This window comes from Jaculus jaculus, chromosome 16 (assembly GCF_020740685.1).
Source record: "Jaculus jaculus isolate mJacJac1 chromosome 16, mJacJac1.mat.Y.cur, whole genome shotgun sequence".
NCBI lineage: Eukaryota > Metazoa > Chordata > Mammalia > Rodentia > Dipodidae > Jaculus > Jaculus jaculus.
In genome coordinates this window covers 19,863,635-19,884,174 of record NC_059117.1, presented here as the reverse complement: position 1 = coordinate 19,884,174, position 20,540 = coordinate 19,863,635, and the positions used below count along the sequence as shown (strand labels likewise).

The 20,540-nt window shown below is 48.8% G+C and overlaps 1 protein-coding gene across 1 annotated transcript in view; it reads right to left on the bottom strand.

The window, feature by feature from the left end:
• Cdhr3 (cadherin related family member 3) overlaps positions 1 to 20,540 on the bottom strand; it is a 113,667-nt gene that overhangs the window by 46,808 nt on the left and 46,319 nt on the right. The window contains exons 2-4 of the mRNA XM_045135640.1: positions 16,408 to 16,610; positions 8,831 to 8,996; positions 7,275 to 7,372 (exon numbers count right to left, since the gene is read on the bottom strand). Of these exons, the coding sequence (XP_044991575.1) occupies positions 7,275 to 7,372; positions 8,831 to 8,996; positions 16,408 to 16,610 (467 nt within the window). The remainder of the gene's footprint in view (positions 1 to 7,274; positions 7,373 to 8,830; positions 8,997 to 16,407; positions 16,611 to 20,540) is intronic.

Below are 20,540 nucleotides of genomic sequence, written 5' to 3'. Positions count from 1 at the left end.
GTCCAGTTAGGTATGGTGGTGCATGCCTTTAATCCCAGCACTCAGGAGGCACAGGTAGGAGGATTGCTGTGAGTTCGAGGCCAGCCTGAGACTCCATACTGAATTCCAGGTCAGCCTGGGCTAGAATGAGACCCTACCTTGAAAATCCAAAGACAAACAAAACAGAGTTCCTGCCCAGCTAGGATCCTCCCAGAGCCTGGTTCTGTGTATGACAAGTCCTGAAAAGCAGGAAAGCGAGACTGGCTGCCACTACCCAGAGCCGCAAGCAAGGTTTACTGAGAGAATGTTCTGTCACCTTCCCAGCCGCCCAGCTAGCAACAAGGTTACTGCTCTTTTAATTTAATCCTTTGTCTGCCCTGGAGAAGGCGAAGCACACTTTATTTTATGCAACAGCCCTTCCTTAATGGAAGGGCCTGAGAACTCCCCTTAATGGAGGGACTCGCTAGATCACTTTGCCTCCAGCTGTGAAATCGATTGGCATCTTCCCAGTCTCCAGAGAGGCCATGCTGCAGGCAAGGGGCCATTTCTAAGCAGAGGGAGAATGGAGAAAGGAGAATGGGAGGGGCGGAGTCTCACTGAACCTCCTTCAGGTCTAAGTGGGTACCTGGAGCTTTTTCTTTAAAAACAAAAAAGATTTTATAGGCTGGAGAGATAGGTGGTGGTTTGATTCAGGTGTCCCCCATAAACTTAGGTGTTCTGAATGCTAGGTTCCCAGCTGATGAGATTTGGGAATTAACCTCCTGGAGGTGGTGTTATTGTTGGGAGCGGGCTTATGGGCCTCATAGCCAGCTTCCCCTTGCCAGTGTTTGGCACACTCTCCTGTTGCTATTGTCCATCTGATGTTGGCGAGTGGGTGATGTCCACCCTCTGTTTATGCCATTGTTTTCCCCTGCCATCATGGAGCTTCCCCTGGAGTCTGTAAGCCAAAATACCCCTCACACACAGACACACACACACTTTTTTTTTTTTTTTTTTAGCCCAAAAGCTGCTCTTGGTCCGATGATTTCTGCCAGCAATGCGAACCTGACTGCAACAAGATGACTTAACAGTTAAGGCACTTTCCTACAAAGCCAAATAGCCCCAGAATTTTTTGTAAAAAGATTTTATATTTTATTTATTTATTAGAGAAAAAGTGGCCTCTAGCCACTGCAAACAACATCCAAAACACATGCACCACCTTGTGCATCTGGCTTTTGTGGGTCCTGGGGAATCAAAGCTGGGTCCTTAGGCTTCGCAGGCAAGTGCCTTCGCCACTAAGTCATCTCTCTAGCCCAGAGTTTTACCTAGCCATTCACAGAGAGAAAACCCTTCACTGAACCCCACACTGGTATAGAGCTCTGGAGTCCAGATCCACGTGCATCCTCCTCACAACACAGAAAAGGCCCAAGAAGCAACTCTGGTGAACTCTAACCCATGCACCTATGTCAGCATGAGTCCTGTGTGTCTGTGGTCACCAAGCACTCGAGATGGAGCGGGTCTCAACGAGGCAAGCAGAAGAGAAAAGCAGGCGCCAGGCTTACGACCCTGCGGAAATGAGCTAGAGCACTCATCCACCGTTGCTATTTTGATCATGTGTTAGAATGATAATGTGCTGCATATAGTGGGTTAAATAAGCCATATTACAACCGATGGCACCTGTTTCTTTGTACTTTTAATGTACACTTAAAATTCCACATGCAATGTTCATTTCTGGCTCCAATGGACAGTGCTGAACATTATTGCTGAAAACAATGCCACATTATCAAGCTTCTTTTTTTTTTTTTTTTGTTCTGTTTCTTTTTTTGGTTTTTTTGAGGTAGGGCCTCACTCTAGCCCAGGCTGACTTGGAATTCACTATGGAGTCTCAGGGTGGCCTTGAACTCACGGTGATCCTCCTACTTCTGTCACCCACGTGCTGGAACTAAAGACGTACCACCATGCCTGACTCCACGTTTCTTTTTTAAATTAATTAAATCATTTATTTGAGAAAGAGAGAGAGAGAGAGAGAATGAATGGGCACTAGGGTCTCTAGCCACTGCAAATGAACTCCAGATGCATGTGCCACCTTGTGCATCTGGCTTGCGTGTGTACTAGGGAATTGAACCTGGAGAGAGAGAGTGTGTGTGTATACGGATGCACCAGGGCCTCCTGGCACTACAAGCTAACTCCAGATTCATGTTCCATTTTGTGTATCTGGCTTTATGTAGGGGGTTGGGGAGTCAAGCCCAGGCCGTCAGATTTTTCTAGCAAGCACCAAGAGGAGGCATCTATCTCTCCCACCCCAGAGGATTTTTTTTTTTTTTTAAATTCACCTTTCATTGTCTTTTTGCTGCCACTGACAAGGTGACTTGTGGAGTCCACATGCTAACATAATAGGTGCAAATCCAGCCGGCGTGGCTTCTCGCACATGCTTTGGTGTTTATTGAACCCCGTTCGGGGGAGATGGCTCAGTGGCAAAGCACCCCACATGCAAACCTAAGGACCCGAGTTCGGAGACCCAGTGTCCTTGTAACTACGGGGCATAATCCCAGTGCTTGGGAGGCAGAGGCAGGGGGGTCCCAGGGCAAGATGGCTGGCTAGTCTAGGCGAGGCAGCAAACGCTGGTTCCGTGAGAGACCCTTCCGCAATCGAGAAGGTGGAGGGCTATTGAGGAAGACTTCCAATATGGCCACCACAAAAAGACACACGTATGCACATGTACGAACATGCATCCATGCATGCACACCACACACACACATACAAAAAAAAAAAAAACCAAAAACCTGTTCTCACTTGCCAGCTCAGCGGCTCGGAGTGTGGAAGTCTGCATGCTGACTCCTCACTGAGTGGTGAGTCCAGGCATCTTGCAGACCCCCAGATCCCACCCAGGTCCCCCACATCTAAAACCCCAAGAGGTGTATAGATGCTGCCCTCATCGATGGGGTCTGCTTACTATTGGATCACTCAGACCTTTATGTTCCCGGCGCCCAGGCCACAGCCACAGCCACAGCCAATCACATCTGGTTTCCCAGAGCACCTAGGTGAGTCCAAAGCATCCACCAGGAGGTGACAGTCTACAGCCAAGATTTAGAGGCACAGACTTGGTTAACAGCAGATCAGTCCACCTGCTTTCTGGTTACGCAGCAAACTAGGTCAGGCGCCGCCCTCGAGAGTCCAGAATAAAATGTCTAAATGCAAAGGCCCTACAGAATAGGGTACTTCCTCAAATGTCGCTGCCTTCTTTCTGTCCCAGACAGGCTTCTTCCAGACTGCCCCTGCAGGTGGGCTGGGCAGCGGCTAGTTCCAGGACAGGTGCTCAACCCTTCATTAACTCTTTGCAGCAATGGGAGCTCGCCTCCCCAACCAAACCAAACAGGGCAGGGGCCCCTGCTCCAGGCATGGCCCCAGACCCTCAGCCGCTCGCAGAACCATATCGACAGTGCTATATGTTTGTTTGGTTGGTTTTTTTTTTTTTTTTTGGTTGCTGTTTACTTATTTTACTTTATTTATTTTTGTTTTTTATTGACAACTTCCATAATTACAAACAACATCCCATGGTAATTCCCTCCCTCCCCCCACTTTGCCATTTGAAACTCCACTCTCCATCATATCCCCTCCCCCCTCAATCACTCTCTCTCTTTTCTTTTGATGACATCAAAATAAAAGAGTACTACATCTTTTAAAGGGAACAGACCTGTCGTGGTGGCTTCCCACCTCAGTAGTAAGGGCAACCCCTGACCTCCAGGGGTTTCCAAGGGAACGGGATCATATACGAAAGTGGGGGTTTAACTAGGGGTAGTGACCACTAATCCCAGTTGAAGCAGAGGGATTGCAAGTCTGAGGCCAGCCTGGACTGAAACCCGCTCTCAAAGTGCCAAATAACAATAACAATAATAATGGTAAGTTTAAGTAAAATTAAATAAATGTGTCTGCATGGCTGAATTTCCTTCTACTTGGCCTCATGGCAATGACAGTACAGTCATTATCGCACTGGGTGATAGTAACTTAGTGTGTCAGGGCTCAGAGCACGATTCCCCCCCCCCCAATAAAGTCTCTTGGTAATTGTGAAAACTTCAGAAGCAAGAGGGTCCTTCTGGAGCTGGAGAGATGGCATACAGGTTAAGATGCTTGCCTGCAAAGCCTAAGGATCCAGGTTCAATTCCCCAATACCCAAGTAAGCCAGACGCACAAGATGGCGCACGCGTCTGGAGTTTGCTTGCAGTGATTGGAGGTCCTGGTGCACTTGTTCTCTCTCTGTCTCTCATAACTAACTAACTAAATAAATAAAGAGGGTCCTTCTGACCTTGTCCCTTCTTTCTTCCTTGAAGCAAGGTCATAAAGAAATGTCCTGGGCTGGAGAGATGGCTTAGCAGTTAAGCGCTTGCCTGTGAAGCCTAAGGACCCCGGTTCGAGGCTCGGTTCCCCAGGTCCCACGTTAGCCAGATGCACAAGGGGGCGCACGCGTCTGGAGTTCGTTTGCAGAGGCTGGAAGCCCTGGCGCGCCCATTCTCTCTCTCTCCCTCTATCTGTCTTTCTCTCTGTGTCTGTCACTCTCAAATAAATAAACAAAATTAAAATTAAAAAAAAAAATGTCCTAACCTACCTAAATTAGTCATAAGACCCTCCGAAGCCTCCTGCCCTATGCCCAGAGTTAGGAAGACTCAGGGGAAAACAGCCCTCATTGAAGTCCCCTGTTTTACCATTCTGGCATACGTTCTTGTCTAACCATACTTCCACCTGTGTGCACATCCTTCAGCGAGCCTGAGTGTAAAAATGCACAGCTTTCCCCAGGACCCTGAAGCTTCAGGTCTACAGGCTCCCGTCTCCCTAAAACACTGGGTCAATAAATGTTGGTGCTTTGCTCTTGTTAACCCTTCTTGTTACAACAGGGTCGTAAACTGTGACCCTTTCGATGAGTCAGAACAAGACAGTGTTGCTTGTTCTTCCCAAACATACAGATGTCCCCTGTGTCAACTCCAGATGAGTGTGACTTCATCCTGTTTAGATCTGAGTTAGGTAACAGTGCCGTAGTACACTGGACTCTTGGTAAATATTCAAGTGAACTAGTCATATGGTATGCTATTTTGGGGTGCTGACCTAATCCTCATCCAGGGTCTCTTTTCCCCTGGTCACCATCAAACGGGGTTGGCCCTAGGATACAGGTCTGGTCAGAGACAAGGAGCTCTGGGAAGGGTTTCTAGGAGAGTTTTTGCCTTCCTGCCAAAAGAAGGGACAGGGGCAGATTAGGCCGCCCTGTCTCTTTTCCCCGTACTCCTGCCCACTTCCTTTTCCTTCCTGTAGACTTGGCAGGGAAGGCCCAGAGGTGCCACAGCTAGCTTGCAGTCATAAGGTTAGGACAAAGGCTGCGCACGCGCTGTGAGATGGAAGAGCCGAGGCAAGAGTCCATCTTCCTGACGGCGCAGTGCCGGCCCTGGACCGAGTGCCTCCTGACTTCTATCGGGGGGGAAACAAATCCCATATCCTCCACCGGGCCCATACCCTCTCGGATATCAGCAGATAAGCATTGTGCTGTGCGTAAAGACTCATTTAGAGCATCTTAAGTTGGAGAGATGGTTCAGTGAGCAAGAGCGCTTGCTCTACGAGCCTCGGTACCTGAGTTGGAGTCCCCGGTACCCATGTAAACAAAAGGTCAGGCATGGCTGCACACGCCTGTGATCCCGGGGCGGAGGGGGACAGAGAGAGGAAGCAGCTGGGTCTTGCTGATCAGCCAGTGAGCTCCGGGTTCAGTGAGAGATCCCGTCTCAAGGAGATAAGATGGGAGAGTGATAGAACAGAGTACCCTGTGTCCTCCCCCGACCTTTCCATGTATGTGCACAGGGCGTGTGCATGTGTACACATCTGTGCATGTGCCGTGCATGCACGCACACACACACACACACACACACACACACACCAAAAAGGTAAGTAACTATCTGCTGTTGCTTTTGGGTTTGTTTTTGAGGCAAGCCCGATAGATTGGCTTTCTTTTCTTTTTTTTGTAAGTGAGACAGAGATTTGGCACGCCAGGGCCTCCAGCCACTGCAATCAAAATCCAGATGTGCACGCCCCCTGTGCACATGCACAACATTGTACGTTTGCATCACTGTGCATCTGGCTTACATGGGACCTGGACAGCTGAACATGAGTCCATGGGCTTCGCAGGCAAGCACCTTAACTGCTAAGCTCTCTCTCCAGCCCTACTGTTGCTTTGAAAAATCACAGAGCAGGCTTACTCTTGCAAATATTAAAAAGAATTAATCTTAAGCAAATGAATGAGTGAATATGTTTGGACTTCTTTAATAAGAAGAGATTATCCTTTAATTTATAGGCATGTCAAATAACCTTCTAGAAGCTGTGTTTCAGGCCCTGGGGGATACCAGCATCAGTCCTGGAGTTTATTCCCATGAATCACTATTTCCCATTAGAAAAATTAGTCCTCTTGGAGCTTCAAATGCCACAGCAAATGGTAGAAGAGGTCCTAGGGTCCCCAACATCCTTAGTGTCACATTTCAGAATGCTTTTATTTTTTTTTTCCTGCGCTGGCTAAAGGTGAGCTAGTGTAGTGAGCTTCCCTGCGGGCTGGGCCATGTAACTACACGCCCACGCAGGGCAGATCAAGCCAGGAGTTGAGTCATGGTTCCCAGGAACAGCTAAGAGGCTTGTCCTAGGGTTGGTGGTTATAAAAGTCCCATCTCCCCAATGCCCCCAAGGAAGAGAACTATGAGGCAGCTCTCTGGGACCCAGTCACTGCTCTCTGCAGTTTTGCTATTTGGTGGCACATGCCTTTAACCCCAGCACTTAGGAGGCTGACGTAGGAGAATCGCTGTGTTCATGGCCAGCCTGGGACCACAGAGTGAGTTCCAGGTCAGCCGGGGCTAGAGTGAGACCTCGCTTCCTTCACAAAACGGACAATAAAAGAATTGGGCTCCCAGCTTGGCTTCATCCCTTGGAAAGCCTACGCAAGTGCCTCTCATAGGTTGTACATTTTGTGCTCAAGTTTCAAGTAGCATAGGTGACAGTTCGGAGCTGCCGGGAATGCATGCACCGTCTCACACAGAGGCCCTGCTGCAGCAGATGACTTTCTGCTCCCGCTGTCTCTCAGGAGCACTGGAGTTCAGCAAGGCTACAAGCTTGTCCAAGACCACCCTGTACCCAGAGACCCTTCCCCTTTATTGTCTTCCCCGTGATCAGTGCATAAGGTAGCATGACATCCCCCGTTGTCACTGCTACCCCGCCCCTCCTGAGCCTCTGGGCATCAGGCTTCTGCCCAAGAGCCCTCATAGATGCCACCTTCTCAACACGCCCAGGAGACTTACACTGAGGGGCGCGTTCTGGGTTGTGTCTTCCGGGTCAAAGGCCTCCACCTGGTAAATGAACCCCGGCTTTTCTCTTTCCACTACGTAGAGGTTGAAACCTGTACCATGTCAAGATGGGGATAAGCAACGTTTCATTAAGTTAACTAAGTGGGGAACCCCAACACCAGGGCAGACATGGGCAGCCTAAGGGGACTGAAGCATGCTGACATCACGGGACAGAGGACAGTAACAATCAAGCCCAGAGGAAGACCACCAGCTATCTTACATGAGCAGAGCCATGTGTGGAAGTGAGTAAACTATTGGGGTACCACTGCCATCTCTGTGAAGGTCCTGGGAGCTTGGGGGCGGGGGCTGTGGTTAGTGGAAAGATGGCCGAGGCCCAGATGAGAACAGAGTGGAGAAACCACCCTGGTACCTCCAGCAAGATGCTGTTCCTGTTCAGATCCACCTCCTTGGGCTAAAGTGACACTGAGGAGTGATTGGCCTTCCAGCAAGAGTGAAGGTCTGCAGGGAGGGTGCTTGAGGAAGGGCTGGGAAAGGGTGGAGCAAGGTGAGAGGCTCTCAGAAGCTCAGGGAAGGGCCATCTGCCTTAGAGGTCCATGGCCAAGAGAGGAGCCCGCAGCCTATTGACACTGCTTTGTGAGAAGTGGCTGAAAGGACCCCTCCTTGGGGGCATCTCATGGGAACATCACCACGCATTTCATCGTGACCCCAGAACAGCCCCATCCTAATACATAATGCATTACAGTTACCCAATTATTCTGTCCGTGTAATTCACACTTTACACACAAGAAAACTGAGACTCAGACGCGTTACAGGTCGCCTCAGCCAGTGGGTGACAGGATGAGAAATGCAGACCCGGGTGGTCGTAGAGCTGACCTTGAGCTTGGAGCTGATATCAGATAAAGTACAAAAGATACCTGCAGACAGACTGGGGTGGAAGCCGGGTGAGGTGACAGTTGAGTTTGGTTTGGGGGGGTGGGCGGAGCATGCTAAATTTGAGAAGCTCACTAGGCACCCAAGTGGTGTTACGGGGTGAGACAGACAGACATTTGAGAGGAGAGTTTGGGGAGAATCTACATGGAAGCAATGAATTTGAGGTTCTCTGTGTACAGAGTATGCAAAGCCAGATAGGTTCAGTTTTTGTGGTGCCAGAGATCAACCGCACGGTCTTGTGCATGCCAGGCAGGGGCAATGTCACCGAGCTCCATGCCCTGTCCTCCGGTTCCTTAGATGAGTTCTACTCGGTCCTGGGCACGGTGTCCTTAAGGAGCTGTGGGTTGGGGGACAAAGTCCACCGATGGCCACAGAACTTAGTGATACACCTGTGATGGGCTGATCCCTGCTTCTAGGAGACGGCTCCATTTTGAGGTCCCTAAGCTCTCTCTGGGAGGGGGCGAGAAGCGAAGGAGGCTTCATTTGTTTCCTTCTCTTTAAGCAGCTGCCTCTTCCAAAGGAACAGCTGCTCGCTCATTTGCTTTTTCTGTTGGCTTCATCCTGTGGGGTCCCCTCCGATGCCGCCGTCTGAGCCGCATCACCCATCCCATATGTCTTACCTTGCGCCAAGTTGCCTTGAAACCGGGGAGGCTCGTTCACATCTGTCACCTGAACAGTCAGGACCTGCAGGTCTGTGACACCAACGTCGTCCTTAACATAAATCTGCAAATCAAATGATTTTGGTCCCGTTTCAAAATCTAGTTGTTCCTTCCCAGTGGTGACAACCTAAAACAAAAATGCAAAATCCTCAGCCACCCTGTGAAAGAAAGTCTGCTTGGTATGCACACAGTTTTGCAAAGGGATTCTTCTAGGAAGGGAGCAATGAGACCTCCTGGTGACCATGTTTGATTCACCATAAGAGGAAGCGATTGTTCTGCCTTAGTCTTCCCAACATAAGCCCCCGAAGACACTTCCCTAAAGGAGCTCCTGTGTGTGACACTACTTTTCATAGGAAAGAAAAAAATATTCTGGAGTAATTAACTGAAAATGGAAAACTGGGGGATTAAAAAAAAAAAAAAAACCATCACAACTTGGTATTAGGCTCCTAGACAGGCACCATTCCAATAGTCAGATTTTCTCATCATTAAGAGAGGATACTATTGTTCCCTTGGATTGCTAAATCATCCATTGACAAGTCACTAGTCTCATTTTCCCATGGCCACAACCAAGTCAAAAGACAACAAGGAGACATCTGAATAAATATGCACTGGCTTGCTCAACACACTCTTCACTCTCTTGGTACCTACCTACCTACCTTTTGTTGCCAAAAATGTTTATTCTCTGCAGTATAAGAGTTTTGAAGCTATGGGAGGGACACGGTGGTGGTTTTGATCAGATGTCCCCCATAAACTAGTGCATGGTCCTCAGCTGGTGGCCATTTGGGAAGTGGAAGCTTTGTGGAAGAGGTGTGTTGTCACGGGCGGGCTTGGGGGTGTTGCAGCCAGCTCCCCTTGCCAGAGTTCGGCTCATTCCCTGTGCTGTACCAACCCGCCCCTGCCATGGTGGAGCTTCCCCTCGAGACTGCAAGGGAAAACAAACTCTTTCCTCCCACCAGCTGCTTCTGGTAAGGTGTTTTGTCCCAGCGACACGGAGGTAACTAGACAGACCCTAAGAGCCAGGGCCAAAGAGACATCACCAGAATCTAGAGCTGTTGACAGCCGAAACCCTTTCGTAGTACACGGTGGAGGGTCCCGCCAACCCCCCCCCCCCCGCCATCCGGAGAGTTCTAGTCCCTAGAATGCCTACAAGGCCCAGAACCCTTTGGGATATTGCTATGGTCTGATTGTGCCCTCAGAGACTCGTGTTGACATTTAAATTGGTCTGTGATAGTACTGAGAGGTGGGAGCTAACCTGTGAGAGGTGATTGGGGTGACGAGAGAGCCTCTCTCCTGCGTAGATAAATGTACTGTCTTCAGACTGGTTGGTTAAAAAGCAAGTTCTACTTCCAGGGCTTTTCTTGTTCCTGGCCCCTTGCCCTCTTCTGGGTCCTCTCACCATGGGATGCCTTTGGTCATGTTACGGCTGCAGCAAGAGGGCCCTTGCCAGAGCCCGTACCCTGATTGACATTGAGTGTCTCAGCCTCCAAAACCAAGGAAAATTAATTTGTGGCTTCATGAATACCCCAGTCTGCAGTATTCTGTTATAACAGCAGAAATTGATGAAGGCATAGATCAAAGATCAAATTACTTTCTTTCTTCCTTTTTTCCCTTTCCCCCTTTTTTGTGTCAATAGGGATAGAACCCAGGGCCTTACACATGCTAGGCAAGTGGTCTACTCCTGAGCTCTCTCCCCAGCCAAGGACTAAAGTTCTTTTTTTTTTTTTCCGAGGTAGGGTCTCACTCTAGCCCAGGCTGACCTGGAATTCTCTATGTAGTCTCAGGGTGGCCTCGAACTCACGGTGATCCTCCTACCTCTGCCTCCCGAGTGCTGGGATTAAAGGCGTGTGCCACCACGCCCGGCTCTTTTTTCTTCTTTATTTATTTGACACACAGAGAGGGATAGAAATAAAGAGAGAGAGAGAGAAAAAAGACACAGAGAGAGAATGGGTGCACCAGGGCCTCCAGCCACTGCAAACAAACTCCAGATGCATGTGCCCCCTTGTGCATCTGGTTTACATGGGTCCTGAGGAATTGATTGACCAAGATCCTTTGGCTTTGCATGCAAATGCTTTAACCACTAAGCCTTCTCTCCGGGCCAGGACTAAAGTTCTTATAGAACATGTGGCTACTAATTCCCTGGGGTCAGGTGGTAGGAGATCCAGGCTTGGTGATGAGAGCACGTGGCTGCAGTACCACTTCTGCCACTGAGGTTCGGTGTGACCTTGAGGCAGTTCCCTTTCCCCCTGTCCCCACATGATCATAGCTAGGGAAATCAGTCTTGCCCTGCTCAAGCAGCCGACGCATTATAATGAAGAGCATGGTCGGGGAGAGGATGTAGTCAGGGAGGGTGGCAGAGATGGTACTTGACCGTGTAGGATCTAGAGCAGTTAAGTGAAGACTGCCACAGGTGTGACCGATAGTATGTGGTGGAAAAACACTGGGCAGAAGAAGGTGGTGAGGAGAAAGAGGCAGCCTTGTCCCTGCCCTGGACTTGTCTACGCATTAGCCTAGAAACCACCTGCAGAGAGCTAACGCGCTGTCTCATCCACAGTGAGTGACTTCAGAGCTCAGCTATCCCAGTGTTTAATTCTTCTGTGCCTCAGTTTCCTTATCTGTAAGAAGCCATTCTACATGCAGTTCAATGGGAGAAAGATACACCACCAGTGAAGATACTCAACAGTGGACACTGCAAGCCTTATAATTGGCCAGCCAGGCCAAATGAGCCAATGGGTGCAGTAGTGGCACATCTGTCATGGTGGAAACCAACTGCCCTCCAATTGGACTGGAGGCCCGCTCCAAGGGAGGGAATACGTCCCTGATACTGAAAACTTAAAATAGGGGTAGTCATGAGCCCTAGGGGTGTAACATCTGCTGTTGTCTGGATAAGTGTATATACTATGCTTATCAAACTGCCCAGTCAGCACTTCTCTTACTAGTCATACCCTTATATTAATGCTACTCTCTCTTTGGGTAGAGAATCTTCTCTTTTCAGATGGCAGTGACCTTGGGACAACTCAGAAGGTATCATGGTGCTGGAAAGAAGTGACTAGAGTACCGAGTAACATCTCAATCACACATTCCAAGGCTCAGGGTCTAATGCGGAAGAGGTGGTGGAAAGAATGTAAGGGCCAAAGGAAGTGTAGGACTCCTTACAACGTGCTCCCTCCAGACATAAAATGGCCTGGATATCCATGATCTCACAGTGCCTGACACTACCTACATAAGACCATCATACGAGGAGGAAAAGATCATGATATCAAGATAAAAGAGAGACTGATTGAGATGGGGAGGGGATATGATGGAGAATGGAATGTCAAAGGGGAAAATGGGGGAGGGAGGGTATCACCATGGGATACTTTTTATAATCATGGAAAATGTTTTTAAAAATTGAGAATAAATAAATAAAGTAATTAATAATAATAAAAAAAAAAGCACACCTGCCCTGGAAGGTTTCTGTCTGGTACTAGTCAAGAGCTTTGCAAAGCTGAATCCACCCCCGACGTGGGAACCACTTCAGGATCAGAGTCTACCCGAGAAGAGCCCTCTGCTCATGTCTCCTCATTTACACTCCAGTTTTCTGTTCAGCCTGGGGCCGCTTCCTACATTCCTAGATATTACCTGTCACTAGCCCCTTCTCCTTGGGAGCCAGCTCTAGTGCCCTCCCTATAGGGAGCAAATAGACCACTCCATGAAAGGGTGCAAACGTTCTATCTTGGAACCAAAGAGTCATGTCACTACCAGCACAAATGGAATAACTGTTTCTGTCATTACCAGCACTTACTAAATGCTCATGCATCTGCCTCTTGCCAAGCCATTTTGTGGGGTATCTTATTTAATTCTCACAGCAATGGTAGGTTGGCAAACTTCCCTCCCCTTTGCATATAAAGAGGGTAAATCAGAAAGGAAGGGCCCTGCTGAGGTATCAGCTGGGAGTGGGGAAGCCACAATTTGGCTGCAGAGTTGTACGGGTTAAACAGTAACACTGACCTTAGTCACGTGTGTTTGGAAGTAATCTGGACAGGGCTTCGTGAAATTTTTAAAAATTCTTTTTTAATTTTTTAAAATTTTATTTATTTATTTGAAAACGATAGGCAGAGAGAGAGAGAGAGAGAGAGAGAGAGAGAGAGAGAGAAAGAGGCAGAGAGAGAGAGAGAATGGGCGCGCCAGGGCCTCTGGCCACTACAAATGAACTCCAGATGCGTGCGCCCCCTTGTGCATCTGGCTAACGTGGGTCCTGGAGAATCGAGCCTCGAACCGGGGACCTTTGGCTTCACAGGCAAGCGCTTAACCGCTAAGCCATCTCTCCAGCCCTTTGTGAATTTTTTTTTTGGTCGGCAGTGCTCTGAACAGTCAGTGAGAAAAGGGAAGTCAGGCTGGGAGCTGGGCGAGTGAATGAGGGGCAAGCACTGGCCCCGCAGGACCTTGGAGAGCGCCTGTCTTCCAGGCTGCTGGTCCCCCCCCCCCCCCCAGCTGCCGTGTCCAGGAGAAAATCCTTGACTCTCCTGACTAGCTGCGAGGGACTGAGGCAGCTCTGGCCTCCTCTGCTGGGCAGTAGTGAGCCAGCACAGCAAGGAACTCTGAACAGGATTCTTGGGCTCAGCCTGCCTGATCACGAATCCCAAGCCTTCACTACCTTCTAATCACATGAGCTTGGTTTCCCCACCTTTCTTAGTACCTTTTGTGTGCATGTGTGTCTGGGGTGTGTGTGCGTGTGTATTTGTATGGGTGTGCGTGTATATGCTTGTAGCGGCCAGAGGGCCATTTAAGGTGTGTTCCTCAATTGCTCCCCAACCTTTTATTTATTTTTGTTTTTTGAGACAGGGTCTCCATGAACCTGGAGCTCAGTGATTCGACTTAGACTAGCTAGCCAGCAAGCCCCAGGGGCCCCTCCCCCCCTTCTTTGCCTCTGGAATTGCAAGCATGCACCACCACACCCACCTTTAACGTAGGTGCGGGGGTTCCAAACCCAGGTCCTCCTGTTTGCACAGCAAGTACTTAATCCATTGAGCCACATCCCTGGGCACCATGTTTTCCCATGTTTAACATGCAATTAATACCAAATTATTTGGCCTGGAGAGTTGGCTTAGCTGTTAATGCACTTGCCTGCAAAGCCAAAGGACCTTGGTTCGATTCCCTAGAACCCATGATGCACAAGGGAGGCACTGGAGGCGTCTGGAGTTTGTTTGCAGTAGCTGGAGGCCCTGGAATGCCTCATTCTCTCTCTCCCTCTCCCACTCTCTCTCTTTTTCTGCCTCTTTCTTGCAAATAAATAAATAAAAATAAAACTATAAAAAAGTTTTTTTTTAAGTCAACTATTTTATAGCGTTGTTAAATGAATGTGGTCACAAAGTGTCTTTTCATCACGGCCATTGCTGTCAATCCTCCTCAAGTCTTCACGCCCCAGAAGTCTCCGGAAGCTGTGTGACGGAGCTGCATGGACAAGTAGCCTCTGGCCTGACTCAGTGCTCACCCTGGGAAAACATAATGGGGTCACAAGGGCAGCGGTGACCAGACCTGTAGACCATAGCCTAATAATGTCACTGCTAGACTCATCCTCCTTCAGGGTGATCAGACTGCCCAAGAAGAAACCAGGTTCTGCCGCCTAACTGGCATCATGGCATGCAGGTGACAAGGAGTGGCTCTGCAGAACACTTGGGTTGGAGATCTAGGAAGGCCAGATTGACAAAGGAGGGGATTCCTAGGGAGAAGACCCCAGTTCTCAGAGATGCTTCAGGGCACGTGAGCCTGGTGTCCCTTCTCGTACCAACACAGGGTCTGGGCTGCTGCAGCCCCCAGTGTGGGGAAGGCATCGGCCTGGGAAACACATCCAGTGCCTGAGACGAAACACGTGCCATTTTGTCAAGAGGCAAGAAACGACCCAGAAGTCTTGTCAGGAAAACCCTGCTGGAATCACCTGGAGCGCGAGCTGGGCCAGGCTCCCAGAAGTGGGGTTGGGAACCTGACAAAAAATAATGGACGTGCGGAGCGCTAGAGGGAAAAGAGCCCGGCTGGAATCTGAAGACCCGAGCTAAGTTCTTGTCTCTCCTTTACATCCACGGACTTGGGCAAGCCATTGGGTCTTGCTGTGTTTCGTTTACATGTAAAATAGGAACTGGGTTTGATGCTGCGGTTGTGACTGTCAAGAGCTCAGTATGTGAGCATCCCCGAGTCTGTGCAGATGTGCAGGGGCAGAGCTGTCACCATCAGTCAAGGCACCAGGCCACAGAGGCTGAGAAGAAGCATTCTCAAATGGCTACAGGCCAATGTCTGTCGGCTAATGAAGGGGTCCACAAATGAGGAATGTACAATGGAGTACTGAGCAACCATAAGAGCTGAAGTATTGATATGTGCAACAAGGGTGAACTTGGAGACTTTCCCATAAGTGAGAGAAGCTATGCCCCAGGCTATATGATCCCCTCACATAGAATGTCCAGAACATGCAAACCCATAAAGACAAAAGCACATTAATGGTTTCCAGGGACTGGTGCGGTGGGGGGTAGTGGAAGGAGAATATGGAGCGAATGCTATTGTGGGCATGTTCTTGTGTTGAGGTAATAGAAAATTTCCTAAAATTACGACTGTGGTAATGGTTGAAAACTCTATGAATATATTCAAGTCCGCTGGATTGGACAAGACAAAGAGGTGGGAAATATGCTATATGAAATAACGCGTTGGTGAAGATATTTGGCCTCGATATCCAAGACCTTGCAGTGCCTAGCAATACCCACACAAGACCCTTATAATAGGAGAAAAAGATGATGACATCAAATCAAATTAAAAGAGAGACTAATGGAGAGAGGGAGGGGGTATGATGGAGAACAGAGTTATGAAGGGGAAAGAAAGCAGGGGAGCGAAATACCATGGTTTGCTGTCTGTAAGTATAGAAGTTGTCAATAAAAAATATATATATACATATTAAAAAAGTAAAACCAGGTGTGATGGTACACTTCTTTAATCCCAGTATTTAGGAGGCTGAGTTAGGAGGATCACTGTGAGTTGGAGGCCAGTTTAGAGCTACAGATTGAGCTCCCGGTGAGCCTGGGCTAGAGTGAGACCCTCCTTTTTTTTTTTCTTTAAATTTTTTTTTTGTTTGTTTATTTTTACTTATTTGAGAGCAATAGAGAGAGCGAGAAAGAGGCAGAGAGAGAGAATGGGCGCACCAGGGCCTCCAGCCACTGCAAACCGAACTCCAGATGCGTGCGCCCCCTTGTGCATCTGGCTAATGTGGGTCCTGGAGAATCGAGCCTCGAACCGGGGTCCTCAGGCTTCACAGGCAAGTGCTTAACCACTAAGCCATCACTCCAGCCTGAGACCCTCCTTTGAAAAAAAAAACAATGAGAGCTCTGGAGCCAGATTGGCTTCCATCTCAGATCATCTGCCTATGAGGAAGGTCTAGAAGCTTCAGGGTGTCTAGCTGGCACTGAGATTCCCCCAACAGAGGGGAAACCAAAGGAGGGAGAGGCAGACAGGACCACACGTAGCCCATCCTCAGAACAGCATCTCTGTAGACAAGAGCTGGCGGAAGTGGGGCTGCTCACCTCAAAGTCGGTCCCTGACAGCGCATTCACCGCAAAGGCTTCGGTGAAGGGACTCGAGTTGATGATCACCGGAAAGCCTGGGACCACAGGTGACAAGGACGCGGACAAATTCACAGAAAACTCGTGCACGACCGTCGCAGGTGGAGAATTCTCTGGCACGTTGCTGGTGGCAGGTAACTGGACCAAGCGCAGTGCTTCCCCACCTGCAGGGCACGGAGGATCAAGGTGACATGAGCACAAAGCCTTTGGCTGTACCAAGGACCTCACAGCTTGGCCTTTGCCAACAACGGGGCCTGGTCACTCCCAGGACCGAATGCATTTGCCAAGGGCTGGGAATGAAAAGTGTGAGGTCTTTCGGGAGCCAAGGAAACAGCCCCACCAAACAGCCCTGAAACTTGCTCCTGCCACTCAGAGAACAAAGCCTCTCTTCTTTTCCTCCTCCCCGCTGCCCCCTTCCTTCCTCCCAGGTCTTCAAGCAGGGCAAGAAACACGTGATGCCTTAAGAGACGGCACCACTTACAGGCCCTGGTCAGGCTAGTGGCATCCTCTCACTTGAAAGGACCCAGAAGGTTCCAAGAGTTTATTTTCATTCTCTGCAGCAGTGTTTGATCCATGAGGTCAGCTGAGAATTCAGTATGTATGACTGGAGCCTGCCGAGGTCGTGGGAGATCTCCCTATGGGCCATGGCAATGCCAAAGACAAGGATCTATTATCACCGGGCGCTACATTGCTAGCATCCCATAGCGAGCCAATCAGGACTTCTTGGGAGATTAATCCTCATTTCACAAAGGAGGAAATAAGACAGTGCGGAGGGAGGGCATGTGAGTTGCCTTGGGCTGCACTATAGAGAGGGCATTTCACCGTTTAAGAGAATGTTTTGCAAGTCTTAATAGCTTTTTGCTATCTAAGATATATGAGTACAGAGCTTAAGTAGTGTTCCTTTGAATTAAAGTTTTAATTTTTTTTTATTTTTGGAACAGTTATCCATGCACACTGTGTTCACTTTAATTTTGATGTGTCGTTATCTTTGTCACATGTAGGTTTGGATTCTTGAGTTTGGTTTGAACTCATCTAAGTAAAATTGGAAAATCTAAAAACAAGAGATCATAATATATGTTTTTTTTTTTTTCAGGAGAACTTTGAGATCATTCAAAGGTCCCTATGACTTGGTTCCCCAAAGATTCAGGTCACCCTCAGTCTTAGAATGTGCCCTCGACAGAAGCAGAGCCCTCACAAATGTACCTAGTTAAGCTAAAAGAAGCCATGTTGGATTACAGTGGACCTTGGGTCCATGGCTGGTTTCCTGTTAGGAAGACAGACGCTGGAGACACAAGCAGCAGAGATGTCAGCACATTCATGGAGTAAACAGCCACCACCAGGGCTGGAGAGATGGCTTAGCTGTGAAGGCACTTGCCTGAATCCTGAGGACCCATGTTTGGCTCCCCAGAACCCACATAAGCCAGATGCACAAAGCCCACAGGTGACACATGCATCTAGAGTTTGGTTGCAGTGGCTGGAGGCCCTGCGCACCAATTCTCTCTCTCTTGCTCTCTCTCTCTTTCTCTCTCATAAATAATTTTTTTTCCAAAAAGCCATCACCAGCAATAAGGAGGTACTTATTATTATTATTACTTCAAAGGAAGCAACCCTGACGACACCTTGACTTTAGACTTCCAGTTTCCTGCACTTCGTGAGAGAAGAAATTAGTGTTGGTGGTTTGTTAAGGCAGCCCCAGGACATTAACATAATCACCATTTTCCCAGTGTTCCAATAAGTGTCTAATGTCAACTCCTTTATTTCGTTTGTCCTCAAAACCATTGCTCCCAGATGGGCAGTATTGCCATTGTCTTACAGATAAGGAAAGCTGAGCTGAAAGATGCATTGCAGACAATAAGCAAAGCCAAGAGGGTCCCTGAGGCTCCTCCTTCCCGGCCAGCCTCCTGCTGTTGAGCACCTGGCGTCAGCCACGGGAGCCAAATTCCTGAAGAGGAGGCGCAGTGGTGAGAGGGACAGTGGGAAGATCTGGGTGGAGAATTTCTAGAAGTAGCTGTGCCATAAGAAAACTCTGTTGTTTCCTACTCAGGAGGAGCGCAGAGAGCAGAACAGCGGACTAGTGGGGAAACCGTAATCTAAGCATTTACACACACTTCCGGTTCACTCTGACATGCTGACTTGGCTGCCTCCTGATGCTCGCAGAGTTACTGAGAACTAGGGACAAGGACTGAGCAGGGCCTCAGGAATCCAGGCAGCTGAGGGGTAGGGCGGGATGAATTTGGATGACGTTTCGAGCCTACTAACTTGACTTTAAATAAACAAAAGAGTTGGGTTGGGGTATTGAGAGACAAAAATGTTTCTAAAAAGAGTTTGCCAAGATGATTTAAATAATTGGATGTGGGGTTGGAGGGGTGACTCAGTGGTTAAGGCGCCTGCCTGCAAAGCCTAAGGGCTGGGGTTCGAGTCCCCAAGACCCACATAAAATCAGATGCACAAGGTGGTGCCTCTGGAGTTCATTTGCAGTGGCTAGAGGTCCTGGTGCACCCATTCTCTCTTTCATCTGCCTCTTTCTCTCTCACACATAAATAAATAAATAAATAAACAAACAAAATATTTTTTTAAAATAATTGGTTGCTTTGGTTGGTAAAATTTTAAATTATTTATTTATTTGAGAAAGAAGAGAAAGGCAGATAGAGAATGGGTGCTCAGGGCCTCCAGCCACTACAAAAGAACTCTAGACGCATGCACCCCTTTGTGCATCTGGCTTACATGGGTCTTGGGGAGTTGAACCTGGGTCCTTTGGCTTTGCAGGCAAATGCCTTAATGGCTAAGCCATCTCTCCAACCCAGTTGGTCGTTTTTTGGCATCATTCCCTTACCTTCTCTTTTTCAACAGGAGAAAATGACCAGGGCTCCCCCTCTGGTCTATTTGTTGATGGTACAATTCCCTCACTCTTTTTTTTTTTTTTTTTTGAGAGTGACAGACACAGAGAGAAAGACAGATAGAGGGAGAGAGAGAGAATGGGCGCGCCAGGACTTCCAGCCTCTGCAAACGAACTCCAGACGCGTGAGCCCCCTTGTGCATCTGGCTAACGTGGGACCTGGGGAACCGAGCCTCGAACCGGGGTCCTTAGGCTTCACAGGCAAGCGCTTAACCGCTAAGCCATCTCTCCAGCCCCACTCTTCAGTCAGACAAGGGGATAGCCATCACAAGATGCAAGGCTGTCAATCTGCCCCAAGGGACCTCTGTCTCTGCCCTTGCCCCCCACTCTCCCCAGTGACTTGTGCCTGCCCCTCCAGCTAAGGAGCAAAGGTACCATTTGTTGTGTTTCTTCCCGCAAGCATAGCCTGGGGGTAAGGTTGCGCCCAGATCAAATAGACAGACTAAAACAAGTGGCCACTTGCATTCACCAAACACCTAGTTGCCAGGCTCTGTGCCAGCCACTTCCCTCCCCATTATTGCTGTCACCCGAGATCGCACTCTGCAAGCGGTTTGCCACATCTGTGTCCTACATACTTCCTGCAGGCAACAGGCATTCCCCCATGAGCATGCCCGAGTGTTGCAGTGTGATGATCCTGTGACCAGGAAGTCAGCAGTGAGTGGCTCTTGAGACCAGCAAGAAATGAGAGTCACAGTCTGCGTCCTTAATCTGAATGATGTCACCTCCAGGGCCATTTTTTAATTTTTTATATTTTATTTTTCTTTATATTAGAGAATGGGGAGAGAGAGGGAGAATGGGCGCACCAGGGCTTTTAGCCACTGCAAACGAACTCCAGAAGCACGTGCTGCCTTGTGCATCTGGCTTATGAATCCTGGGGATTCAAACATGGGTCCTTTAGATTTGTAGGCTAGTGCCTTAACTGCTAAGCCATCCCTACAACCCTCTAGGGCCATTTAAAAATTTATTTTTATTTATTTATTTGAGAGTGACAGATGGACAGAGAGAGAAAGAGGCAGAGAGAGAATGGGTGCACCAGGGCCTCCAGCCACTGCAAACGACCTCCAGATGCATGTGCCCCCTTGGGCATGTGGGTCCTGGGGAATTGAGCCTCAAACCAGGATCCTTAGGCTTCACAGGCAAGCACTTTAACTGCTAAGCCATCTCTCCAGCCCTAATATATATATTTTCTTTCTTTCTT